The 16984-nt window shown below is 37.0% G+C and overlaps 1 protein-coding gene across 1 annotated transcript; it reads right to left on the bottom strand.

Annotated features, from left to right (window-relative positions):
* Positions 1-2452: 2452 nt before the first annotated feature.
* Positions 2453-16755, bottom strand: LOC109111713 (matrix metalloproteinase-14-like). The gene is made up of 11 exons (XM_042718682.1): positions 16387-16755; positions 16193-16296; positions 10488-10636; positions 10008-10130; positions 9333-9640; positions 6776-6937; positions 6157-6323; positions 5940-6078; positions 5680-5830; positions 5482-5597; positions 2453-4513 (listed from the first exon to the last, which is right to left on the bottom strand). Exons 2-11 carry the CDS (start codon positions 16277-16279, stop codon positions 4017-4019), a joined length of 1899 nt encoding a protein of 632 aa, XP_042574616.1. The 5' UTR covers positions 16280-16296; positions 16387-16755; the 3' UTR covers positions 2453-4016.
* Between the last annotated feature and the right edge of the window lie 229 nt (positions 16756-16984).

Genomic DNA, 16984 nt, shown 5'->3' with positions numbered 1-16984 from the left:
TCCATACAGGCTGTGGAAAACATGTGTTTGCATTTAGCAGCATCACGCTCACATGCCTCATGTTCATTCCACATATAATTGTTTATTTTTTTTTCTTTACATAGGAATCTTTTTTCCCCATTAACAGATCCTTTTAAGTTTGAAAACATTCACAATAGCCTATCTACCTAATAAATATATGGAAGTGTTCACTAGCTAACTCTCCAAAATGGTTAGCAAAATGGCTAAAAATAAGTTGAGCTAATCGCTAAAGTGGTGGTCTGAGTTAGATTTTGTGCATTTTGTCTATTTAAAGAGGTTAAGTCTTGGCCTAGTGGTTAGAGAGTTTGACTCCTTACCCTAAGGTTGTGGGTTTGAGTCTTGGGCCGGCAATACCACGACTGAGGTGCCCTTGAGCAAGGCACTAAACCCCCGGGTGCTGCAGCATAAATGCCTGCCCACTGCTGTGGGTGTGTGTTCACTGCTGTGTGTGTGCGCACTTTGGATGGGTTAAATGCGGAGCACAAATTCTGAGTTTGGTCACCATACTTGGCTGTATGTCGCTTCACTTCACTTTAATATAAAAATCTCATCTTTTGCAATTGTATAAAAACAAAGTTTTATTAAGTGTATGTAGCTTGGTAGTTAGCAAATAAACATATTTTAAAGATAATGGCTTTCGCCAGAATATTCGTTGAATCTGTTTTACTTGACACTTCGAAGTCTGTTCTTTTCCCCATTAGGCATGAATAACCAGGAATTCTCACCATATGGAAAGAAGTGGATACAGCCTGTCAAATTCAAATCAAAAAGAGGTGTTAAATAGCATGCGACTGACTTCACTTGAACAAGCAGAGCAGCATGAAGACGTAAAATGGATCACAAAGAGCAGACAAGTCTCTTCTTTGCTCAGAGACCTTCAAAAAAAAAAAAAGATAGAATGTGTTTTAAGAGAGAAACTTGAAATGTTTGTGGTGCTCCTAATGTTTTCAGTTAAGCCTTGTTTAAGAAAAAAAAAATTAATCACTTAGCAGAAACTGAGGAAACTCAACTCTACTTGCCTGGAGAAAAGGAGAGAGAGAGAAATGGAGGGAATTGTGGGCAGAGCAGAAAGTGCTGAGGGTGCTGTTCGTTCTGCAGAATCAGCTGGGAAAAGATTGAACTTGCTTTAAATGTGCACAGAGTGAGCTGTAGTACTTGTGTAGCAGGATACGCTCTGACTGAAATACATACAAAACGCAGTGCCTTTAGGAACATCAGAAGCAGTCCTTGAAGGCCTGTCATTGCGTATCACTTTTATGTTTAGACAGATGTCTGATCAAGTTAAAGGTTGCATCACAGATAAGCCGTGTTTTCCACCCTCTCTCGTGCAGTGTGCTGGTATTGAGGCAGTTTGGATTCCAGATGTTGTTGATGGAATTCTCCTTGATCGTTAGCCTCTGAACGTCCGCCCCCTCGCTTTCCCAAAGCCTCGAGACTGGACCCAGAGTGCCAAAACATTATCCATCTCCAGTCGCTTATTCCAAAAAGCAAATACATTCAGCTGTCCCCATTAAAAAGGATACAAACACACTGAATTGAGTATCATCTCTCACTTACACACGTTTGTGCCTCAATCAGTATCTGGAAGTTTAATTATTTTCAAAGACGCACACACACTCGCATTATAACAGAGATATGTTTCCTTGTGAACAGTGCCAAAAGGTTTTGCAGAATTATAATCATTCCTGGTTTCACTTAATCCTTGGACCTAGCCTGCTTTTTCCGTCCCATTTATATGGCCAAGTGTTTCCGAGTGCCAGCAAAAGGGAGGAGAGAGAAGTATGGAGAGAAATGACAAGAAAAAAAGCAATTCTCTGCAAAAGAAATAAGCTTATGTGGGGGCATCGTAATTTATGTGTGAAAGTGCAGGGTGTTTGTCTTATTGTGTGGTCATGAGGAACAGGATGACATGCACTAATGAGAGATATGCTTCTTACAGGGGACTCTGGGAGGTAACAAGCAGTTCTGTAAATATGGCTGAAGAAGGCAAGAAGTCTTGGACTCGGATGCAGGTTGAGAGGAGCAGCTGGAGGTTAGGACAGAGAACTGCTTTTCCTTTCACCTCGCTGTTGTGCAGTAGAGTGAGTGGGCTGAACAAACATGTTAAAGGGATAGTTCACCCAAAAATAGAGATTCTGTCATTGCTTACTCGTTGAAATGTGTCCAAACATGACTTTCTTTCTTTTACATTTCACTAAAGAAGATATTTTGAAGAATGTTGGTAATTATGTGGACAAAAACACAGATAGTTCTCAAAATAACTTCTTTTGTGTTCTACAGAAGAAAGTAAGTCATACAGGTTTGGAACGACATGAGGATGACTGAGTAAATGAGGACAGAGAATGACATTTCTGGATGAGTTATCCCTTTAAATGGTTTATAAATGTTGTATGTTTGGCAGACATAGAAAGTCAAAAAAAGAAACAGCAAAGAAAACTTACAAAATATTTTATTTTTGACTTAAACATAAAAAAGGATTGAAACAAGCACAATTTATTTCTAGATAATGACCATCATCATTAAAATATTATTATCATTATTGTTTTTTATTCAAACTTTAGATTTCCATTTTAAAAAAGCACCACAAGTTTTCAATAATTGTAAACACAAGCAGTGAAAATATCATTTATATATTTAAAAAAATTATTTCACTTCAAAAATACAAACCCACCCATTCACTTTTCCCCAAATTAAGGCCACTTCATAAGACATACATTATTGCCTGTCCAGCAGGACATTTTTAATGACAATTGTTCAAATCAAAAAAACACATTCTTGACATGGAGAACAATAAGAATAGTAATAATAATAATGATAACATCATTATCAATAATAGTAATTATTAAAAATACAGTACAATAAAAAGCCACACTACTGGAGGACACAGACAGACAGCACAGCTTTGCAGGCGTTGTTAGTGGGATAAGTATCAATTATCTTTGGAATGGACTTTGGTTTCTTAACCTGAGTTGGGGTGGGAGCGGATCCCTGTTTTGCTTTAGTGAAAAGAATTACCTTTCATGAGCCAATGCAAATAATCTTTTATGATATCTGGTAACACTGTGCACAGGAGACCACTTCAAAAGTACTATGGTGGTCCCATGGTTCAGCAATGGCAATACCATGGTACAGAATGATAATGATATTCATCATGCACTAAGGTATTTATATAGTACTAGAGAGAATACCATGGTACTATGACATCTTCTGACCTACTTATCTAGTTGATGCATCCTGGAAGGATTTTAAAAATGAACAGAAATTACACTCACACAAAGCAATTTCTGACTATGTTTTAAATTATTTTAAAGTATGACTAGAAAAACATAAATCTAGTTAAATTTATTTTTTATGAATTTTCACAAAAGTTTAACAATTTCTCACTTTCTTCCAGGTTTTTTCCTCACTGTGAACCCTGTAACATGGCATGACATTCAAAAACTATGGTAGTACAGTTTTGTTATATAAAAGTTGCATGAGGCTGCTGGAAATGTGATAAGCATCGGCCGCAACCTGAGATAAGTACAATGGCTTCTGATTGGGACAGACGCTGTTTTTAACAGAGGGTAAGAATTCACAATGAGTCAGACATACAACAACAATCACAACTTTAAAATGACATTTACAAAAGGCTAAACAAACAGCGATGAGCTGGCGTCATTGGCTACACCAGAAGGGAAAGAAGAGAAAGACATTGAGAGAGATGGAGTGAAAGTACCGTATGCCTTTATACAGCGTGCGGGAAGAACTTGGCACAGGTGTGAAAGCAAAACGATCAAGACCACTAATTACAAAATATAAAAATGCAGAGATTTGTCTGAGTGGCATCATTTCTAAAGTAAACAACAAAGGGTCCCTTTTTGACCAAAACCTTTTTTTTTTTACAATTGCTTTTCTCTTTTTGGTTTTGCTTTGCTAGTAAGTCCCCTTCTTCCATATTCTCAATTCTCTCCTCTCCTCCCCTTCCCTTTCTTCCATTATCCCTTCTTAAACATTTAAACCTTGTCCAGTAGGGAGCGTTGGCAGTAGAGCAAGCGTCTCGGTGTGCCGTACCTGCGGAAGAAAAGAAGGGCTCCGAGTGTAAGGATCACGCAGACCAGCAACATGAGTGGCACCACGATGGCAGCCGCTCCTCCTCCTCCGCTGCTGGGTGCGTCTTCAACCTCGATTATGATCACCTCTGTCTCCTCCTTTTTGCCCTCGTCCACAGTCTTGTCTTCCTCATGTGTGCGATCACGTTCACGCTCTCGTTCACGTTCTCTTTCCCGCTCCCTTTCGCGTTCGCGCTCGCGCTCACGCTCACGCTCACGCTCACGCTCACGGTCACGGTCACGGTCACTTCCTCCACCTCCACCTCCACCTCCTGTATTGGAGTCTTCATTAGGACAGCCCATCCAATCCCTAAGCGCAGACTTGGGGTATCCAGGCTCCACTCTTAATAACTGGTTGTTAAACTTCCAGTACTTATTGGCTTTGTAGAAGTAGGTATAACCTGTAAAAAAAAGGAAAGGGCAGGACTATACAATTGTAGCAATCTTTGGCCCAAAGCCTACATCCTGACTTTGTTTCAATAAAACTAGAGTAAATCTTCTTTTTTTTTCTTTTTTTTGAAATGTATGTCTTGTATTAGAGAAAGGCAGGAAAATACTGGGATGAGGGAGGGAATGGAGGTCAGGAAATAGCACAGGTCAGACTTGTGTCCTAACCATGCACAATGATAAGATGATAAATGTTATAGAAATAAAAAAATGATATATGTGCATGTGTCTATATATATATATATATATATATATATATATATATATATGTGTGTGTGTGTGTGTGTGTGTGTGTGTGTGTGTGTCTATTATATTAACATAACCAAGGGGGCATTTATTTGAGCAAAATATACAGTAAAAACAGTAATACTGTAAAATATTATTACAATTTGAAATAACTTTTTTTATATTATTCATCACAAACAAAGCTGAATTTTCAGCAGCCATTACTTCAATATGCTGATTATGGTGCTTAGCATTTCTTATTGTGGAAACAGTTGAAAGTGCTATTTTATTCAGGATTCTTTGATGAATAGAAGGTTCAAAAGAACAGAATCTTTTGTGACAGTATAAATGTTTACTGCATCCTTGCTAATTTAAAGTATTGATTTCAATCAAAACATTTGAGTGAACAGAAAACTTCTGATTGGCTGAGATTTTATCATAATACGCAGTGTTTTTTCTTTTAAAATGAACAGACATATGCTTAGAATAACTGGAAATGTATTGTGTATTGTTAGCACATAGTAAGAGGTTGCAAAAAAGTGTTTTTTTTTGTGTTAATGAATAATTCTGTGTGCATGTGTCATATCACTGACAATATACTAAGATATAGAATAGACAAAGAACAACCATATCAGAATAAGAAGGCTTATTATTATGAAAGACTGGAGGTTAATTTAAAAAGCAGTGAAAGGCTTACTTTGATCTCGACTCATGAAGGCAGCCTTTATGTTGTCTGGAACGCCTTGCCATTTACTCATAGGTTTGGGGTAGCCTGAATCCACTGACTGCGTGTCTTCATTGTAGCGATAATATCTGATTGAAGATAAGAAATAGTTTCAGATCTAAGCTCCCTTTGTTCTCATGCCTTGCATTATGGGATATCAAAGCTACTGACTTGTTTCCTCTGAAGAAGTAGGTGTTGCCTGTAGGGGTGTACAGAAGGGCTGCATCCAGTTTGTCCTTTGGAAGACCGCTGCCCATTTCTCTCAGAGTCTTCGGGTACCCTGACTCCAAGTTTGATTCTGTGAACACCCAATGCCTGTCCTCTGCAAGCAAGAGATGATATTACTTCTGAAGCAATAAGCAGGCCTGTTAAAGCCAAAGGACAAATTCCTCTTTTTCCATCAAGATCATGCAATAGAAGTAGACTAGTACCTTTGAAGAAGACAAATTTCCCATCTTCTCTTTCATAGGCAGCATTAATATCTGTAGGCAGACCTCTCCAGAAATGTCCAATTGGCATGGGGTAATTTTCCATAACCCGATTATTACGAACGCGCCAGAACCACTTATCCTGAAACACAGGGACAGGAATTGTGATGAACACACACACTGCATTAACTCCAACTGCACACAAATATTCCATCCGTACCTTAAACACAAACATTTCTCCTCTGAAAATGCCAATGGTGTCAAAATGGCCTTCGCAGATGTCAGGACCAAAGCTAGGTCCTGCGGGCCTGTATGGTGTGGGATATGGAGTGTGGTAGGGGGTCTGCGGGGTGACAGGTGGCCTCGGATGGCCTCCGGTGTTTGGTCCTGCACAGCGCAAAATTTTTTGTGAATTATTTCATTCTCATTGGTTTATTCACTGTTTAAATAATTATTAAATGATTAAACAAATACTCTAAATATTTAGTAACGCTGCGGTTCATCACTATATTTTTGACTCAGTTAAATAAATTCTGGTTTTATTATTTGTGTTAATTGTATAATGTTTCATTTAATGTTTAGTTCGCTTTATTCATCAAGCAGATTCTTTTATCCAAAACAAATAATCTTTGGAAAGCAAACCAGAATAATTTGCTAATGCTAATTTGGTTTTTGACAGACAAATGGTCTGACTGCAGAATAAAATAGTATGATGGTGCAAGTGATTTATAAATACATTGTAAGTATATTATTTTAGCTTTAGTTAATGATAACCCTGCCTTGAACAGAACTATGGTGTGGTTTAGCAATTCAAGTTGCAATGATATTGAATGTTTTACCATAAAGCTGCTGAATGCCTTTACGATCATCTTCAGGAAGCTCAAAGTTCTCGGTTTCCATCCACTGGTAGAAGGGAGCCATGATGGCGGAGGGGTCATTTGAATGCTCCATTCCCAGGGCGTGACCCAGTTCATGAACAGCCACCAGGAACACATCATTACCTGAATGAAAGTAAAAGATAAACATGTCAGCACAGGTCAGTTTTGGCTAACCTTAATTAGCATGCTGTATTATTGTGCAGCGCACATTAAAAACACCTATTTTGAGACACTAAGAATAGATAGCACAAAAGGTAAGGTTGATTCAACCCAATTCAGTGAAAGTGTACACAAACACAACCAGGGGTTAAAGCAAAAAAAAATCTTTTGACTGAAAATTATTCCTCAGCCAAACCCCATTCCACAGCCATACCTGTCACACACCCAATTTAAGAGCAGTTTTTTCTTCTTGTAATTAGGAGTGCTTGTCCTCCTAATTTAAAAATTTTAGGAGCACCAATATGTAATTCTTATGTATTGTAATTCAATATGTATTCAATATTTATTTTTACATATTCTGAACAATATGTAAAAATTCTGATAAAAAAATTTGCCTTCCTAATATGAGGTGACATTTGACTCAAAGAAATTAACATGGGCTTTTTCTTTTTACCTTTGTAATGGCATTTTTCTAATTTTATTAAATGTATGCAGTGTTTCCGAGGATTTTTTCCAGCTGCGGTGGTGGCAGGACTATTTCCCATGGACCACGCTCCCTCCCCACCCAAGAATCACGTGCACTCAGAATTGAATTTATTTCAATTAAAAAAGACAAGTAAATATTATTGCATTGGATGGCTATAAACTGTGAGCAGACAGAGTGTCAATCAATGTAGAATACTCAAACATAAATAAAGAAACAAAGTTGCTTGTCATATTTCCCTAAGCCAAAAAAAAACCACAACCCGGGATTTTTTCATGTAACTTAAAAAAAAAAAAGCCCAAAGTCGCGTATAATACGCTAATATATTCTTTTTGCTGTTTGCTCTGTAAAAACTACTCAGTGGTTCTCAGTGGTGTGTGGTGGTGTTTTTTTAAAATGATGATGCAAAGTTCCCACAGTTGTTTTATTATTATTATTATTATTATTATAAATTTTTATGTATCAGCTGCAGAGGTCATGCAGGAGTCATGATCGTTTGTCACTGTTTCTGCTGTAAACTACAATTTTTTTTATAATAATAGATTTGATGATGCATATTACATTCCAGCAAGCAGATGCGATCAGAAAATGAACCCAATAAGCTAAACTGCATAAGCATTTTCCCATAAAGAACATACAGGAGGAGTGCCCAGCTGCAGATAGCAGTACTGTATATACGCACACACGCGTGCGCACAAAAACATTTATTTAATGTAACACTTTGGTTATTAACTAGGTGCTTGCATATTATATAAGATGTTTATTAGTACTCATAAAGCACATACTAATGCCTTATTATGCGTGACCATATTCTACATCTTACCTCCTAAACCTCGCCCTCCCTCCCGCCCCACCCACACACACTTTTAATAACACGTAAATTTGTCCCCCGCACTTTTTTCGGGAAAGTTTGTTATAGAGGTCTTCAAGGGCCGGTTTGAAGAATATAGATTTACATTCAAAGAGACAGGATAGTCTATGCATGACTTATTGGTTTATTAGTGCCCAGAATGAGGTGAGATGAACATCACAAAGCACTCAACACTCTCATTCAGTGTGCGTTTCATTCATACTCGAAGCCGGAGGGCGCTTTTGCACAGAAAGTGCAAGACTGACTCATATAGAAGTAACAACTTACTATGTACCACGAAATCCCTAATATGGACAAAAGCATGGGGATGCCACCCGAAGTGGTGCTGCAACCTGCCGCTGCTAGGATTTGCGCTTGCTCTCTCTCCACTTATTCATGTCTAAAGAAGAACTGACAAAAGTGGGTCTCAAAACCGTTCTGAGTGGGTCGCGGAGTGTATGGCCAAAGAAACGTCATCAACAACAAAAAACGTAATTCTTAATGTTTTTCTGATGCAAGACTTTTATTTTAAAAGACGTGCATGAAAGCTGTTGACACTTCTGTCAGATGCAGTTTAAGTAAAGAGTGCCTGAGAAAAACACGCCATCCCGATTCAGTATCTGCATTCAGATGAGATGTTAAAAGACTTAATGTCAGTGTCAATATTCTATAGTTATTTTCGTAACTTGTTATGAAATAAAAAGTCTCTCTCCTCAGAAAAACAAACTATCCTGTCCTGCCAGATGTTATACCATACTGGTAGTGTGCAGTAGCATGTGAGAACGTGGCGTGCTGTGGGGAATTTGGTGTGGCTCTGTATTAACAAAAACTAGTCTGGGCCTGCTATTTAAAAGCCTTACCTTATAGGTTGTTTATTCAGTATTAATCATGTTCTTAACTTAATTTTTGTGAAATAAATTTGCTTTGTTTTTTAACAAATTATGAGAAAACATGGGTCCCAAGGCCAAACCAGTTGAGAAAAACTGGTAGTATTTTCACTAACTTCTGGTGTTTGTACTCCTTACCCAAAAGGTCACGGTTGCCGATGGTCCAAGGCTCTGCTGCGTCGAAGTGTGTGTCTCCTCCTATGCCATTGCCTGGGAAGTAAGCATGAGCCAAATATCCTCCTTCGCCGTCAAACGGACTGGCGTCGCCATGAAAACCATCGGCGAAGAAGAGCATGATGTCTGCAAAGTTTTCAACCTTGTCTCTGATGTCATTGTAAGGGATCTCTCGGAATCGCAAAGGGGTAACACCTTCCCACACTTTGAAGGCTTTTCTGATTGCCTCAAACGTTTCGTATTCCCCAACTTTTGGTGTGTAGTTCTGTATGCTGTGAAGAGATAAGAAATGGTGAATTGGAGAGGCAATCAGAGGAAAGTAGGACATAGGAAAAAGAGGAATATATAAAGGAAAGGGGGAGAGAAAGTGATTTACATTACAGACAAGTCACACAGGAATTTTGGCTGTGGCTGCAGTGGAGCAGAATCATATAGTAGGCCAACGATGACTTTTCCATAAGTGTGGTGAATATTTACTAAAGTATAGCCACAGCTACATCTAAACGTTTATGACAGCAAACCTCAATTAATTTGGTAATGGTTTGGACGGTAGTTTTGTGCCAAAAATGACCTAAATACAGTTTAAAATGCACTGCTCTTTTATTGATCCAGCAGAATGGAGTTAAAGTTGTCTCTTACCAGAATGTGATCTCATTTTTTTCCCATTTGAGTCCCTGGATTGCGTAGCGCTTCTTTCTCAGGTTGCTTTTCAGTTCGGCTCCAAACTTGTCTGGGACGCCGCAGCGGGGCTTCTTCATTGCCCTGGCGATCACCACCACACAACAGATTTAATTTCAGTGATTTTGGACAAGATGGCCGTTAATTTCTGTCCTCATATATTCTACATCTTCTGTGCCTCATTGCAAACCAGTGGAGGATTGCTGACACAATGCTCTAGTTTTTCCATTCTCTCCTTCCATGACTAACAACCATATAACTGATGGGCCAAAATAATTCCACAGAGATCTATAAGCTCTTGAATCTCTTGATCTAGCCACAGGTATTTAAAAAATGCAAGACTGATTCCATGGAGAGAAAATCATCTAGACCCATTTTTTTGTTATTAACTGGACATGGAAGCACTAATTACACTTCACAGTAATACACTGCTGCACTTACTCTAGAGTTGCAGGATCCATGTTGCCAGTGACTTTCAGGCCATAGAATCTCTGCATGGCAGCAATGGCAGAGGAGACAGAGTGAGGAGAGCGGGCCGTATGTGTGCGGAGATCACCGGGTGGCAAGTAACCATATTGCTGTAGCCATACCTAGAACACAAGAGAAAGAGAGACAAAGGTACTCGTTATTGGACAGAAACTGTTAGTTAATTTTCAATTATTTTAAAATGTTTTCTGTTTTCAAGTTGAGGTGCATGGGGATATTCTGTCATGCAGATGTTAGTTCTATGAGTACGGCATTAACCTCTATTACAAAAATGTCTCCTCTTATCAGATTTTTTTTTTGAGGTATCTGCAAAAAAAACAAAAAAAAAACTGTTTTGTCTTGTTATCAATTGTTACAATTTAACAAAAACACACATTGCTTTTAACTAATACATTGCCATTTAAAAGCTTAGTGTCTGTAAGATTTGTTTAAAGAAATCATTTTAACAGTGCTGCAATTAATTGTTAAATAGTGACAGTAAATATCCAGATTTTTTTCTTTCAGAATTAGAAAGCCTTTTTCAACAAGAAACCTTTCTTGAGTACCAAATCAGCATATCTCTGAAGGATCTTATGATACTGAGGGGTAATGGCTTTATTATTGCAAGAAAAATGTACATTTTGAAATATTTGAAAGATAGAAAACATATATGTATTGTATTGTAACATAATATTATAGTATTTACTGTTTTTTCAGCCTTTTTTATTGAGTCTTGGTGAACAAAAACATAAAAAACAAAAATATTGTGTAATAACGGTTAATAATAACTCTAGTGTATATCTTGTTTTTTCTTGTTTTCTTACCCAATTTTTTTAAACCAATTTTTTTTTTTTTTGATAGATTCATCAATGAAACAAGAAAAAAAAAATGCCAACAAGGTAAGAAAAACTAAAGTAAATTGAAGATATATTTCTTATTTTATGCAATTTTGCTTTTCAAATTCACTTTATATTGTTTTGACAATGTATTGATACTAATTAGTACTGGACAACTAGGCAAATAACTGATTAAAAAATGTTTTTCTTTTTTTTTTGGAATTGGAATCGACTGGAATACAATTGACAAGAACTTCATTTAGTGTGGGTAGGAGTGTAACTCACAAACCCAAGGGATTGGGCAGAGTTCTTTTCCACAGTTCATGACACAAATCACTTATACACATTGCAATGGCTTGAATTCAAAATCCACTTAAACAAATACTTCTAAACAAACGTATATTTCAAGCATGTGTCTACACTGATTTATGATTATGCTATCTTTTAATGCAAAAGAAAGAAGCTGCATTTTCTCTATCTTGAAACTGAGTCAGTGATGGCACAAACACATTTCTTTGTGTAGCAATATAGGATGATAGATGAAATAATGAAAGGTGAGATGTTATCTGTCTGTGACTCCCTCAGGGAGACAGATATCAGTTAAACCAAAGTGTCAGTCGGTAATTTCCCAGGGAATTTCTGGTTAATACCACTGAAACCTCAGAGACAGAGCCCTTATCCTGTAATCCCTCTTTCCCTACCTCCTCCAGCACTCTCTCTCTCTCTCTCTCTCTCACACTACTGCAGGAATGAGGGGCAACAATGTAAAAACACCCTGAGGGGGCTCCAGCACACTCTCATTCAGCTGTAGCTCATTCAGGGAAAAACATGTGGCTGACATGATTTGGCTGTTGTCGCTTGTGCGGTCTTTGTGAGTAAAGTATCAACAGAAAGAAGTTCCTCAGCATGATCAGCATTTTTTGTTTATAACAAAGCAGATGTGATTACGTCCACAGTCAGATGATATAAAGCATGTATTCCAAGTTGATGTAATCCTGGAATTTTTTTTTTTTTTTTTTTTTTTTAAAGAACTTCCTGTTTTCTTGTACTTTTATTCCTCTATTTTTCTCTTTTTATTCCTCTATTTTTCTTTTTGTCTCAGTATCTTTTCTCGCCTGTGGGATTGTGATATTTCTAAAACTTCCACAAAAGTTATTCTCCATTCCTTTATATCATCAGACATTGTGACTTTGTGACTCACTCTCTCTCCTTCACAGCACAAACAAAAATTCAGTGTGTTATATCCATATGAGGAAAAAAAGGCTGTTAATAAAATATGGATTGGTGGGGGATGGCCGGGTTTGTGATAGATGAACGTGTCCCCTGCACAATCCAGTGACTGAAACTGGATACAACTGAAATCACATTCTGGTAGAAGACACCTTTACTCCATTCTGTTGGATTCATAACATGTAGTAAATTAAAAAAAGGACAAACATCACGAGTGATGTCTTTGCAGTTGCGCAACATTTCTTGCATCTCTCAAAAACAAGTTTGAAATTAGAACTCAAACACATCCTGGCAGAGTCTACCTCTTTTTGCTAGTACTTCCTTTTCCACGAAAAAGGCTTTTTCAAATTTTCACAGGAAAGTTAACTTGTTATTCCCCAAAGTTATAAATACAATTTGAACATGTAAGATTTACATGAATTACTGGCTGTGCCACCCATCACTTCTGTCGTATGCTAAAATGGTGGTGCCAGGTCATCGATGACCAGTCTATGATTATGTCATTATACTAAAAATCAAGACCAAATACTGGTAAACTTCTATGTTGGGTTTATAACTGTAAGTGTTCAAAATGGCAATATTTTATCATTTAATCTCATAGCCACCCAGACCTATTTCAATAACCAATTTCTAAGTTTTAACATAATTTTAATATTTTTGATTAACACCTTTCACACACTGAGGTGGTTGCAGGTAGGTGTATAAATCACATTCAATGCAATAGAATACTGAAAAAGCTATGACTTTTTATTAAATTATCTGTCAACCTCCTGAAGGCATTTTAGCTTAAGATATACAGGTACCTGAAAATTAAGTTTTTAAGATATGAAAGTGTACAATACTTTTTTGATGTACATAAAGGAGCACTAGGCACCATATTGTGTTTGAGCGCATATGCACATTAAAATCAGAGAGACTTTAGAGAAAGACATGCAATTTTAAGGGAAAATGAGTCACAACTTCCATTCTCTCTGGACCAATGGAATAACACAGAATCTGGGTGAGTATGTGGTGAATCCAAATCATAAAAATGCAGTTCAACTGCTCATGTTACGCTTAATGAACCTCAACAGCTGGCTAGATGTATCAACACCGCAACATCAACACAAGATCCATTGGAGTTTACACTACCACAAGTTTACCACTGATGTTTACTTATCACGAAAACAAAGTTTACTCTGCAAATTCATAAACTATGAAGACCCTAAATTCCTTGTATGTCATTTAAATTAGGAATAAATTCTATGCTATTGATTAGTGGTTCTATAAGGAAAAATGTATTCCGATTTCATTATTTTATTTCAGTTATTTGAAATTGGATGCTTGGTGGAAAATGTCTGAAGTTACTAGTTATAATCATCTTTCCATGTATTTATAGATCAGTGGATCAGATTTTTACACCACTTGGCTGTTGAATGAAAAAAAAAATCAAATGGAAAGTGCAAAATAGGATCATTACTATTAAATAGGAAAGGATGTTGGGAATTGTCTTTCCAGTATTTTTTCAGACCTACTGCAAAAGTCTGTGGGTTGTTTCGCCTTAACTGACACAGGAACTGGACAATTTGTAGTCCAATTCAGCCTTTAATTTTTCTGTTATTCTCTTGCTTCTGAAATGACATCAGTTTTCAGCCTACAATGACTTCTATTCTTTATGCAGACTTGCATCATTCACACCCCACCACATTTCCTGCCTAAAAAGATCAATCCCATTTTTTCTTTGTGTCTCTTTTCTGTAACATGCCACCCCCTTCCACATCCCACTTCCTTCCTTACACTTTGACACTACATCACTAACAGCTGGCATCATCTCACATCTATTCTAAAGCCATGTGGTCAAGGCCGAACAGAAAAGTCCCAGGGCCATTTCCTCTGGTTCTGTGCTATAAAGGATGTGACTAGCCATATATGGTCAATTGCAAATCCCAATAAAGTAGTATGACACAAAACTCCCTAGAATTTCTTCAGATGATTTATTCATGACCATTGCTGTCAATGACGAGAAGCATACTAAAAATAGCATGTCATGGTTTGTGTTGGGAGTACATGACTTTCACAGCAAAGGGACAAGGATATTGACACTAATATTGTCTAGAACCACAGGTGTGCATGAGTCTATAACTTAAGGATATCCTAAAGGAATTAGGAGAACTCCTGCAGGATTGTGGTGACTTCCTGTTAGCCAAAGTGGAGAAAGAGAGGAAGAAAAGAGCCCATATGGAGTTTTCCGCCCTGTCTAAACCCATCCTCCCTTTTTTGACCGTAACTAAGGACAGATGTCATCCATTAAATCCCGCAGCTTATAGGAGCAGAAAAACCTTTTCCCCCTAAACTCATCCTCAGCATGTCCATCCACGATCTGACCACAACATTACAGGCATGACTTTTCCTGTTTTCTTGTGGTAATTGGTCGTTCTTTTTCGCATCCTCAGCATCTTTCATTGTCTGCGGTCTCTCACATGACCTTAATTCAGAATCCTTCACTTCTCTGCTATTTTCTAAGTGTTTACTTTGATCACTGAGCAGAAAGATCAGACATTCTTAAAGCTAAACATGTGTGACTGAACAGTGCTAATGACTGGCAGCTGATAAAGGCTTTCCCGTATGAAAATTTGATTACAGAACCTCACAATGGTAATAATATCCATAATCCTTTCTGGATTTCACTCATCTTTTCAAAGTTAAATTAGAAATTAGTGTGATATAATTAGAGGTTCATTCTACAATTAATTCTATTTGTATAATTGGAAAAATCTTTTGAAAACATGTCACATTATATTTTTAATTAAGTTCAGCCTATTTTAGGACCATAAAGTTGTTTTGCATCAGGACATTATTTTCGTGACACTTAAGCACATTTCCTCCTGAAATGTCTGGATGTTTTACTTTTATCTATTTTATTTGATCTTATTGGTAATTCCTATTATTTTGATATTTTATGATTATTGTTTAAATCAGCATAAATTAAAGATGAGGGGTGAAATAAGACCCAGACATGTGCAAATCCATAACAAGAATGAGTTTTTGTTTGTTTGTTTTTTGCTTATAAAATGAAAATTTTACATGAAAATGTGTTTAATGCCAATGCAAATAGGCTTTATTTTCTTTATGCCAATTAGAATTTATTTCCTGATTTTGTGGTGAAATATGACCCCACCTGTTCCTGACAGGTATTGTGAGATTCACACTATTAAGACTTTAAATTAAGGACCCTTTATTATCAGTCTTCCAAAATATGTACAGCAGGCTAAATATTGTACAAAAAAAAAAAAAAATATATATATATATATATAGTATATATATATATATATATATATTATATATATAAAATATTATATTTGACGTAGTTCATTCCTATGGATTTTAGCACATAGGCTAATTGTTATACAGTTGCAATATGATGTGGTATGGAATGCAAGTTTTTTATTTTTTTATTTAATTTATTTATTTTTTTTATTTACATTATTATTATTTATATAGGCCTATTACTATTATGCAGAGGTGATATGCAGACCTTCACACAAAGTAACATAGATAGATCAAGGATATGTTATCACAATAGATCAGGATATGTTATCGGTAATAAATAAAGTACTAAAAAAGCAGGATACTCACCTCGGGTTTAACGTCTAGTTTTGAGGACGATCTGTGCGCGCACACAAATATTAGGAGCAACAGCCCCGTTAATCGGCTCCAAATCATTCTTTTGTCGATGAGTCCTTTTGGAAAACACGTTTATTAATCTTAATAAAGTTTGGCTGCTCTTGCAACTGTCAAAACATAACCACGCTTAAAATACTAGCGCCTACCACTTTTGCGGTACAAAATCGACGAGAACTTTGACTTCTCCAGGAGGAAAGGAGAATGCTTAAGTTTATCAAAATGTAAACAATTACTGCTATAGATTACTAGTGCATCGCAGTCACTGATACTCTATAATACTAAAATCATACTGCTATGGCGCTGAAAATGTTGCATCGAGAGAACGCGGTATGAAGATGAACAGTTTTCCTTGCGTAATTTCTCTGTCTTATTTCTCTGTGATTGCGCTAGCTGGTTCAAATCTTCGGTTTCATATGCACAGCAGCCCCTTTCTCCGGGTTGTAGACGTGGTCGTTCGATAGGTGTTGCCAAAATCTGATCCTGAAAAGCCAAAGCCCTCCCTCCTCAACATTAGTCCATCCTGCTCCCTTCAACTGCTCGAACTTAAAGGGATAGTTCACCCAAAAATGAAAATTATGTCATTAATGACTCACCCTCATGTCGTTCCAAACCCGTGAGACCTCCGTTCATCTTCGGAACACAGTATAAGATATTTTAGATTTAGTCCGAGAGCTTTCTGTCCCTCCATTGAGAATGTATGTACGGTATACTGTTCCACGTCCAGAAAGGTAATAAAAACATCTT

The sequence above is a fragment of the Cyprinus carpio genome, chromosome B2 (assembly GCF_018340385.1).
Source record: "Cyprinus carpio isolate SPL01 chromosome B2, ASM1834038v1, whole genome shotgun sequence".
Taxonomy (NCBI): domain Eukaryota; kingdom Metazoa; phylum Chordata; class Actinopteri; order Cypriniformes; family Cyprinidae; genus Cyprinus; species Cyprinus carpio.
The sequence above is the reverse complement of the archived record's forward strand: the minus strand, read 5'-3'. Positions and strand labels throughout refer to the sequence as shown.

Coding starts and splice junctions, on each gene's coding strand:
- LOC109111713 (XM_042718682.1), bottom strand. CDS start 16,279: ATGATTTGGAGCCGATTAACGGGGCTGTTGCTCCTAATATTTGTGTGC. Junction 6,079..6,156: donor GAGAAATGTTTGTGTTTAAG/GTACGGATGGAA, acceptor CCTGTGTTTCAG/GATAAGTGGTTCTGGCGCGT. Junction 4,514..5,481: donor CTTCATGAGTCGAGATCAAA/GTAAGCCTTTCA, acceptor TTTTTTTTACAG/GTTATACCTACTTCTACAAA.